Below are 10,984 nucleotides of genomic sequence, written 5' to 3' on the forward strand. Positions count from 1 at the left end.
CATCAACTTATTTGGCTTGATTCCTCTCCGCAGAGGTGACCACCTTATTTCACATCTTTTCTTCGATGATGACTCGCTTCTCTTCTTTAACGCCTCCAACACTACCTATCAAGCTCGAGAGGTTTTGCTCCATATCAGGACAAGTTATCATCTTGCACAAGTCAATTGTCAAGTTCAGTCTTAATACACCTCAAGCAAACTATTAGGATCTCTATAAATCCATCCTCATAATGGAAAATCAAACACTAGTGAAAAAAATTCCATCTGATCCAGTCAAAACTGGGCTTACTGGTTTGATTTTGTTCCAGATCGAGTGGGCTTGCAGTAGTTCACAATGATTAATTGATCCGATCCTAAACCGAATCAGTTAATCATTTACCGGTCTGGTTTTGGTTGACCACCTGATCAATTTTTTGGCATTTTTTCATTATTAATCAATGCAAAATCAATAATATACATCAATACTCATTTTATTAAGCATACTATGCTCAATTGAAGTATAAAACATAAATAATTAGATACATAAAAATATTAACAACTACTACCCCCGGTCTTTATTAGTTTACCCATTTCTTTTTCACACATACATTCAACTTTAACATAAACTAATAGTTTATCTTTTCTTTTATGTCCTACAACATTGTTTCTTCTAAAACTTCGTGCAAAAAAAACAGGTAAAGTAATAAAGATCGGAGTGAGTATAATTTTAACATCATGCTCAACTATGAGAACTAGATAAATTTTATTTACAGTTCATTGCAAGAATGAAGTCCTCTTGGCCTTTGAGTTTAGAGTCTGCTACTCTAAGAATGAATTCATTGGCCTTCGAGTTTTGGAAACTAAGCTCCAAGAAGCTTCGCAATTCATCAGCCATGAAACCTGTTAAAAAGTGCACTTTAGTAAGCATTAATTATCTTCAATAATTCAGAAACTCGGCGATAATCAGAACTAAGCAGACAAGAGCAACTCAAAAATGAAGTTAGCCAACTTAACTAGCCAATTTCAGTCTTGATAGATGTCATACAATTGAAATGCGAAGAAGCAATATAATACCTAAGCTCAGCCTCAACTTCAGTCAGTTTGGCAGGAGCAGCAAGTAACTCAACAGAAGGCATCGCAAGGTCAATCACCCTGCAAATCTGCAATGATAATCAATCATCCATAATGGTATTAACAATAGTTTTGATGAAATCAGGCAATAATAATCTAAGGAAAAGAGAACTTCCTCAATGAATTACAGTACTTAATAGTATATGTAACTTTACTAAATGTACAGCAAGGCAACAAAGAGCCTGACAGCCACATTCATGCTAATAAACAAAGAAAGGATGAGGAGTTAGCTCATGTGGTAGAGCACTCCCCTCTGATATCTGAGATCAGGGGTTCGATCCTTACCCCCAGTATTATGTTGGGGTATTTCCTTAGCATGCTTTGCATGCATTACCAGCCAATGTGTTGATAGTTCCTACAAGGCTAGTAGCCTTGGTAGGGGTTAGCCCTTGGGCTGACTTAATTTTTCAATAAAAAAAATGCTAATAAACAAAGTGATTGTAAGAAGTCAAACTATAACATATTAATAAACAAGACATGTAAATTGTAAAGTAGCGCAATAACACTATTATCTTTATACCAAAAACCTTATACATTCATTTTTTTTATTATTGTTTGTTTTACCTTCCTCTGATGAAATGGATTGAACACTAATTTTAGCCCAACCTCTCGAGACAAGCCATACAAATTTTAGACTCCAATCCTTGTATACACTCAAATCTCTTTAGTGAAACCGTATCTCACAAACATTAGTGAAGCAAATTTTTCATACTACTATGCTTAATATATAAGTGATGGAGACTTGAGAGATGTTCCCTCTTGCAGACTACTACGTGAAAATAAGTTCATCTCACGAGAAAGATGGCATGGAGGAATAATTAAATTTATTAGTCATCTTCCGACACTGAACAGATAAGAGAACACCAATTTGCTTTATAGATGACAGTAATTGTATGGCAAAGATAATCGGTCTACACGTAAGGTCAAGATAATTAGTCTACAAATTATAGGAGCAGCAACATACAAAGGAAGCGCATAAACAACAAAACCAATGTAGATGGCACATAACATTCAGTGATATACTTTGCGTTTATTTCAAGTCATCAACACTCAAAGAGATTTGTAATTGTTAGTGAAAGCATAAGAGCGGAAGTATATTAAACAGTGTAGCAACAGACATAGGAACGACATAAACAACAAAACTAGTACGGATAGCAGTTAAGGTTTAATAATTGCAATCAAACATATCAATTAGTGCCAAATTATCTACAAAATTTAAATCCTAGCAAGATTAAAGCAGAAGAAGCATGTCATTTAGACAAATCGAACCTCATATGAGAGCAAATGAGAGAATTGGTGTGTTATGATCATTGAAGCACAAAAAAGGCTATTTTTGGGCCACGAAACATTAATTCAGCCTTTTCTAATCAACAATGCTAAAAATTACATAGATAATACAATATTCACATGATCTAAAAAAGTTCTGATGTTTCTGCAATCAAATGACACAGTGTTCAATGCTATAATATTTAAATCTCAACAAAAATCGTATTTTGAAATCTAAAAGATTAACAAACATTAAATTTTAAAGTAAAAAAGATAGATCGTTAAGAATGTATACCTACAAACGGCGAGATCACCAAGAAGCTTGTAACAAAGAGATTCACAATGAGCAATAGAGTTTTTGATGTTTTTGTAGCTTACGAACGGAAATTTGATTTTTTTTGTCGGAAATAATGTTTTTGTTACCTTGTAACAAAACTTAAATGTAGATTGGTATATCCCTACAAAAAAATTAGTGAGTATATCCCCCAAAATATCCTATTATAAGTTCGATATTATTAGACTCACACCCAACTAAATAATATTTGAACCCAAGCCCGATATAGGCTATCATCAGTTGAAACTTGAAAGTAACCTCTATGGCTCTACGGGCCTTTGCTATGGTCATACCTTGGTTAGCAAATGTAAGAATTTGAACTTTGCATAAACTATTGCCCAGTTGCATGTTACAACTTACAAGTTACAACGGCAATATGCATTCATTGTTTAGACTTTAGACCCTTTTTCCAAAAAAAAAAACACAATTTACTGCACTATTCCTTTTTCTTATACTTATCTCGTTACTTAATTAAGCAAAAGTTATTAAAACAAAATAAGCCTGCTAGCCGTTTGTAGGTTCACTCACTCAACTAGCTAGAAGAAGAGTGAGATACTGGAAGACAAAGAAAGACAATCAGAGTTGGGAAGTGTGGAGAGAGAAAAAAGGGAGCGTGTATAAACTCAGCCTTTTCTTCAAATTTTCTGCCTTTTTTTCACCTTTTGATTTGTACCCTGTTCATAAATTTTGTAAGGTTTTAAGAATTCAATAATGTTTTCCTCTCTACTCCAAAAACCCTGTTTACTAGACTACTGATTTGCTGCTCATTTCAAGACTGTTTATTCTTGTAAGTTCTCAAAGTTTCAATCTTTGCTCCAAATTTCTCTTTTTTTCTTTCACTTTCAGTTAAATTAGCATGAATATGCAACTGGGTGTTGCTTACTTTCTCTTTTTTCTGCTTTTAAGATGTTGCTTTTTTGAATGTTCAAATGCCCTTCAATTTCTTTTTAAAGATTCCATACTTTTTGCTGTTGAATCTTTGATTGTGATCTTTTTTCTTCGTTCTTTGGATCTCCATTGCAGTTTGCTGAGCAGAAATCACTCAAGAAAGAAAGAGAATTGAAGAGAGAAAAGCACAAAATATTTTTTTTTCAGAAAAAGATTTGATTTTTTAATTGAGTTGCAAGATGTGGTTCTTGAATTTGGATTCAAATGTTCAACAAAAGTGTGCAATAAGTTTGATGGTGTTGTTAATGGTGTCGTTTTGTAGTGGAGAAACTGATCCCCGTGATGGTAGCATTCATTAAGCTTACTTTTGACTTTTGAGTGATTTTGATTTTTTATATAAGAAAATATTTGGTAGTTTTTTTATTAGATTTCTTTAATATATGGGTTTTTTCTTCTTTTATCAGTTTTTGCAATAAATAGTTTATATGCTGCTTTGGGAAGTCCTCCAATACCTGGGTGGATTCCGCTTGGAGGAGACCCATGTACAGAAGCTTGGCAAGGTGTACTTTGTGTAAATTCAAACATTACTGGAATGTAAGTTTTATTTAATAGCAGTTCTCAGAAGAAGAAGAAATTATAGCAGTTCATGTAGACTTTTACTGAAATTATCTGAGCTTGTGTTTTGGCAGATCACTTAATAATGCTAATCTGGGAGGAGAGTTGGGCACAAATTTGGATGCATTCTCTGCAATCATATCAATGTCAGTTTCTTCTTATGTGTTCGAATTACATAACGGATGTTCTTGAAGAATGATTGAATATTTAAACATGTTGTGTTACTAATTTTTATTAAATTGTATACACCAGAAACCTCAGTGGCAATCACATTGGAGGTACCATTCCTGCCAATTTACCTCCCACTATGAAGACCTTGTATGTGCAACTTTTTCCTTACTTTCTGTGATTGCTTTGCTATTCTTAGTAACATGTTATGATCATTTTATTAGCACTTTGCTGGACTTTTGACATTATTTATTTTATCTACTGTCTCAGATTTCTTTCTGATAATCAGTTTACTGGAGGCCTTCCTGACTTGTCTGCATTAAGTCAGTTGACAGACCTGTAAGCTTTACTTCATCATAGATTGGTTCGTTGGCCATTTAAGCTTTGGTAGTTCATCTAAAACATCGTTTGCTACCATCTTCAGGTCGATAAACAAGAATAATCTGACTGGCGAACTACCTGATACTTTTCATCTACTTCAGGGTTTGATAAACTTGTAATAAATCTTTCTGTGTCAACAAGTTTTCCTTTGACATTTATGTTAATGACTTTTAGTTTTTAGTGTGAATGTGTAATCATTTGTGTATCATCACATTTTTTGTAGGGATCTCTCTGAAAACAACATAAGTGGTCCATTGCCGCCATCAATGGGAGATTTAGCCTCTCTTACAACACTGTGAGCGTTGTACATTCTTGAAGTCTTTTTTTCTTATTGTCTCAATCACTCATCTATCCCACATTCTCCGACTCTTGCAGCCGCTTGCAGGATAATGAACTCACAGGACTCCTCGATATTATACAAGACCTTCCTTTAAATGAATTGTAAGACATAAAAAAGATTTTCCCAGTATAGTTTAATAGCTAGCTAGTGATCATTGTCTAATTGTCGCTCATCATACAGAAATATAGAGAATAATCAATTCTCTGGCCCTATACCTCCTAGACTGCTGACTCTTCCAAATTTCAGGTGAAGTCTCTGAAGCTCAAATTATATGGTACTTTATTGTAGCATTGTGTATCCATAGTTATGCCTGGCACACAGCTAAGTTACCTTTCCGGAGTTTGCAGAAGCACCGGAAACCCTTTCAATACTACTGTTCTTTCATCGCCTCCAGCAGCGTCTCCAACGTTAGCACCATTAACAAATTCATCTTTACCTGGAAAGCCGCCTTCCCGAGAAACGCACAAGCAGCCGGAGGATAACCCATCAGCTCCTGAAACCTCAAATCCCTCAAAGTCGACAAAGTACGTGAAGACTATAGTTAGTGCTGCTGTTGTTGGGCTTATACTTGTAGCTATTGTGCTGGGGATGTGGTTTTGTGTTGCAAAATGGTGCAAGAGAAGGCAAGCAGGTGATAAATGTACCAAGACAAATGTTAAACTTTCATATGAAGGGAAAGGAGAAAAGCCAAAATACAATGATTCCCTACCTCAAACGCATACTAAAGCTGGTAAGATGAGCCTTTTGTCACAGAATTAATTTAGAGATGTTTCTTTTTCATTGTGTTTTGAAATCTTTCTGATATGGTTAACATATTTCTTGTTTGTCCAGCAATCAAGGTGACATCTTCAAAAACCCCGGAAGTAAGCAATGGAAGTCATAAACAGGTGAAAAATGTAAAAGATGATGCTCCAGTTGCCATGAGTAAGGATTCTCATTTTATAGACATGACAGCGACTACTGTCAGTTCTATGTCAACACAACCAGCACCACCTCCTCGGCACTATTCCAACGAGAACATTACTCTGAAACCAATAATGCCGATAGTTGTGACTAAAACACCAAAGTCAACCTTTCCAAGCTCTGTGAAGTCTTTCACTATTGCTTCACTCCAACAGTATACTAATAGCTTTTCTCAAGAGAATCTTATTGGTGAAGGCATGATAAGCAGTGTTTATAGAGCTGAACTTCCTGATGGAACGGTAAGATACGGTTTTTTATATAGCTCTTGAAAGCAGTACTTATGCATATTTCCTGTGTTGCATTCATTTCATCCCCTTTCCAGCAACTTCTTTAAAGTACGCAGCATCTACAGATTGGACAGGATAATCTCTTTAGCTCGAACTAAAATAATGTGAGAAGTATTGCTAAACTCCCTTCTAAAGAAGGCTGTACTCTGTATGCTTTTGTGATATCATGTTTCAAAGCCGTGAGCTATTTTTACTTTTCTCATCTTACGCCGTCTGTTTCAACATAAGAGGCATGTTAACTACTTTTAATCATACTAAAAATTTATTTAAATCTGCATCAGTAATCAGCATCGACCTCACCCTATTATTTTATATGATAGTGGCATTTAATGTTGCATTGGTATTGTAGAATGCCTTATTTCATGAAAAAACAATATTTTGGCTTGAATTGCCTTCTATTTAGAAAGGAGGGAGTGACATTTAGAGCGGCATTAGTGAAAGCATCTTATAAATAGTTTATTTGTTAAATGTGTCAATGTTCAGTACATCCTCCCCTCCCCCCCCCCCCCCGGTCCACTCAGATCTTGGCCAAATTTGTACGGGGTGGTGGTGGTGTTGTATCATAAAAAAAAATACTCGCTCGTATCTGTGTTTGTAATTGTGTATTTTCATTTTCACATGCTCATTAGTGCTCAGTGTATCTTGGTGCACACCCATGAGCTTCCTTGAATGGTGTACGTCATCCTTCCCCACCCACCCACCCACCCCCAAAAAAAGAGAGATTTGTTCATGCTCCCATGCATTCTCCACATCATTAGTAATACACAATCCCCCCCCCCCCCTTTCCACTTTCATGCACTTTCCTGTAGTATTGAGCCTAATTTCCTTTGCCTGTATTTTTATAGCTTGTTGCAGTGAAGAAATTCAACGATGCCGTTTCAAGACAGCACAGTGAAGAAGAATTTGCTCAGCTTGTTTCTTTCATCTCTAATATTCAACATGAAAATGTTGTCAGGCTTGTTGGGTACTGTGCCGAGTATGGGCAAAGGCTGGTCATATATGGATACTGCGACAATACTACGTTGTATGATGCACTGCATCTTGATGATGAGAGTCATAAAAAACTTTCATGGAATGCACGTATTAGAATCGCACTCGGAGCTGCAAAAGCCCTTGAGTAAGCTCGGCAAACTATCTTTATCATGATTTTGACATCTTTGTTGCTTGTTTGCCGAATTTGAATGAAATTTTATTCATTCTGTTTTGTGGTGAAGGTACTTGCATGAGATCTGTCAACCCCCTGTTGTACATAAGAATTTCAAATCAGCAAATATTCTCCTTGATGATGAGTTTGAGCCTCTAATCTCAGAATGCGGTTTAGCATCTATGCTATCAGATACTTACACAGCTCAGGTACTTCCTACTCCAATGATCCTGAGTATATGGTGTAACTTGTAAGAATGCGTTTTTTCTCATTATGTATCAATCTAACGAGTTACTATGAGCTAGAAGCCAATATAAGTCCGTATCACTATGGTTCGTAATGCCACTTCTGAACAAGCATATAAAAAATTCAGTAGGTCATGATGTTTTTAGTATAACTCTAAGGTGTTCATTGGCATGCATATATGTCCTTGTCACAATTAAGCTCTCTTGATGTTCTAACATAAATACTTCCATTGATGTTGATGACTTAGAGCTGGCAGTTCGAGTAAGTAGGTCACGCCGTTCACAAAAGATAACAAAAATTATACTTCCTCTGGTCTAAAATGATTGAAACACTTGCCATTTTAGGCCGTTTCAAAATAAATGAAAGATTACTTTATTTTCTATTCACTTCTCTTTCTCTCTCTCCTCATCACATGGGTCCCTCTTTTTTTGTCTCTCCACCTCTCCTCTCCTGAATCCCATGCCAAGGCCCTATGTTTCATGTAAAACAGCACGGAGGAAGTATAAAATTAGGATGATTGCATAATATGGCAAATTGATTGATCAGGTCGAATTCGGGTTGATTTTGTGTTCATGTCACGTCGGTGTCCAGTTTTTCTCATTAACTTCATGTTTTTGCCTTGTTGGTGTCAGTCCTGTTGTTGAGTCATGTTAGCTCTTCTTGACATATACAATAAGAAAGCATTTATTCATGCAAGCAAGGCCGTGATTTCCTGATTTTCAGTTAGCACTTCAGGATTCTTTACTTGGTTTTTTTTTTATATACTTGGGTTTTTGTTATACCTTGCAGGTTTCAGGTGGGTATGGTGCACCAGAACTCGAGTTAGGAACATATACTCAGCAAAGTGATGTTTTCAGTTTTGGGATAGTCATGCTAGAACTTCTTACTGGGAGGAAAGCCTATGACAGGTTGATATTGGATCCAAATTTTTCATAGTTTAGTTTGACTCCATTGATTCAAGATTTATCGATTATCTACCTGACAATTGATTTGATGCTTTGTAATATCGTAGTACACGACCCCGAGGAGAGCAATTCCTCGTAAGGTGGGCAATCACTCAGCTTCATGACATCGATGCGTTGTCAAAGATGGTAGATCCTAGACTTGGTGGATCGTATCCATCTAAATCGTTATCCCGTTTTGCAGATATCATTTCCCTATGTGTTCAGGTCAGTCTTTAGAGTTCAGCTCATGCTCATAAAGATATGATCCCCTTTATCTTTTGTGTGAAGTTACATCTGTGTGAAAATCGCAAACAGGAACGTGTTTCATATTGCTTTTCTTTGTTACCAGTTTTCAGCTTTCCGGAAAACTAAAAACAGAAATATGAAAATGGTCCTGCTGAGCATCAATTTTTACTTTCCAATTTTGGTTTAAAGATCTTTGGAGTAATATAGTATAGGTGGTATGATAAACTTAAAAATTAATCATACTTATTCTAGCATGATTTTGAAAACTGACAACGGAAATCTAGAAACTACATATCTATGTTAATTTTAGTTTTCTTTCTAAATAATAACTGCAAAAATGATAATGAACAAGTCTGGTTTCAAGATGAGCATGATTGACTTTTTGAGCTCTATTATGTGATTAACAATGTTCATATTATGTGATTCTAAAAATCTCAAAACTAAAAACTGTAAACTGACAATGATACCATACGAGCAGCATACAGCATTCCAACGTAACTATGTGGACTATAATGACATCTCATGTCCCATTGATTTGTTTCAGGCTGAGCCAGAATTCAGGCCACCCATGTCTGAAATCGTGCAGGATCTATTAAACATGGTTTAAAGAAAATCTTGATCTTGAGATCCCATATGGCGATTTCATGTCAGAAGCCTCGTTGGTCAAGGAAAGGCTTGTGAATTGGGTAGTAGGGTATGGCTTCATAGAAATGAAAAGTTTTAAGCTTACCAAGTGAGCTAGCAATGTAAGATAAGCTAACATGAGGTTGTTATTAGTAGTACCTGGGGCTTCTATGTAGATTATAACTGGAAATTTTTTCATCCAAATTTCCTGGGACGCCCTATAGAACTTTATTTCTTAATAGTTGAGAGCTAGTTTTACTTGTGCTTGCTCATTACACTGATGGGTAATTTATGGTGTATGTTGTATTATTAGGCTATGGTCGCTGCTTTTTTTAAGTGGAGTGGTGTGTAATATTATGCCATTTGAACTTTTGATTATATTAATTATTGGACTGTAAATGTTAAATTATGCATATTTAGTTTTCCAACCACCGTTTTTTCTGAACTAAACAACAAAATAAACCTGTGCTTTTCTTCTAAAAACTGTGAGAGGGAATTATCTAAAGATCCAAATTATTAGTAGTATATTTAAATGTAATGTGGTGAAAAAGATACTAAAGAACCTAATGGCCTACTATCACTAATTATAGAAGTGGGTTGAATGGTTACGTTTGAGCCGTTTGGCCCAACCAAATACAGGTGATAGGAGTATCGCTTTCTCGGTTTCTCGTCCACAATAAACCAACGACAATTATAGACAATTTAACAAACTCATACCATGCCAATTTCTATAATTAATTGCCACTTTAGTGAGTCCAAAATCTGATTGAGATTGTTTATGAATGGTTTGAAATATATATATTTTTGTTGAAATATAGGTTCCTTTTTCTTATTTTCTTTTTAAGTTTTTTTGAGTATATAAATATGATAGTCGGAAGATAAAAGCTTTAATATATAACTTATATATATGTGTCAAAATTTGTGTCTCATCGATGTCATATATATTTGTAAGGAAATCGTTGACACACTTAAATCTTGAAAAAAGTGTGTTGAAATTTTCACCTGTAGAAGATACTAAATAGATAAAATCAATGATGCAAATCAATAAATTAATGTTTGATAATTTATTTCTTAATTAAGCAACTTAGTGTCTATACTCCTTCCGTCTTTTTAGTTACACTTTTTTTGGGGTTGTATTCTTTTAAGGCGTTGTTTTGTTCAACTTATTTTAACTTATTTAAAATCTTAAAAGATAATATAAGATAAGATAAAATAAAATGAGATGTTTAGTTAACTTATCTTCACTCATTTTAGAAAAAAAATAAGATAAGATAAGATAAGATCAAATAAGATAAGATAAGATAAGATAAGTTTAAGATAAGACAAAATAAGTTGAATCAAACAGATCCTTAGTCTTTGTTTCGAGTAAAAAAACTTGTAAGATGTGGGATGAGTCAAAGTCAAGGTTAATGACTGTTGGAGATGGCC

General features: G+C 35.0%; 1 protein-coding gene across 1 annotated transcript; it reads left to right on the forward strand.

Moving 5' to 3' along the window:
• The first annotated feature begins 3,201 nt into the window (after positions 1–3,201).
• LOC104909085 (protein STRUBBELIG-RECEPTOR FAMILY 3) lies at positions 3,202–9,969 on the forward strand. The gene is made up of 17 exons (XM_010698274.4): positions 3,202–3,497; positions 3,734–3,943; positions 4,063–4,192; positions 4,288–4,359; positions 4,466–4,531; positions 4,652–4,720; positions 4,806–4,877; positions 4,986–5,057; positions 5,138–5,203; positions 5,283–5,348; positions 5,450–5,832; positions 5,934–6,304; positions 7,198–7,469; positions 7,567–7,705; positions 8,532–8,650; positions 8,755–8,911; positions 9,477–9,969. Exons 2-17 carry the CDS (start codon positions 3,838–3,840, stop codon positions 9,537–9,539), a joined length of 2,223 nt encoding a protein of 740 aa, XP_010696576.1. The 5' UTR covers positions 3,202–3,497; positions 3,734–3,837; the 3' UTR covers positions 9,540–9,969.
• The last annotated feature ends 1,015 nt before the right edge of the window (positions 9,970–10,984 follow it).

Source organism: Beta vulgaris, chromosome 8, assembly GCF_026745355.1.
Source record: "Beta vulgaris subsp. vulgaris cultivar EL10 chromosome 8, EL10.2, whole genome shotgun sequence".
Classification (NCBI taxonomy): Eukaryota; Viridiplantae; Streptophyta; class Magnoliopsida; order Caryophyllales; family Amaranthaceae; genus Beta; species Beta vulgaris.

Coding starts and splice junctions, on each gene's coding strand:
- LOC104909085 (XM_010698274.4), top strand. CDS start 3,838: ATGTGGTTCTTGAATTTGGATTCAAATGTTCAACAAAAGTGTGCAATA. Junction 4,193..4,287: donor AATTCAAACATTACTGGAAT/GTAAGTTTTATT, acceptor GTGTTTTGGCAG/ATCACTTAATAATGCTAATC. Junction 8,651..8,754: donor GGGAGGAAAGCCTATGACAG/GTTGATATTGGA, acceptor GTAATATCGTAG/TACACGACCCCGAGGAGAGC.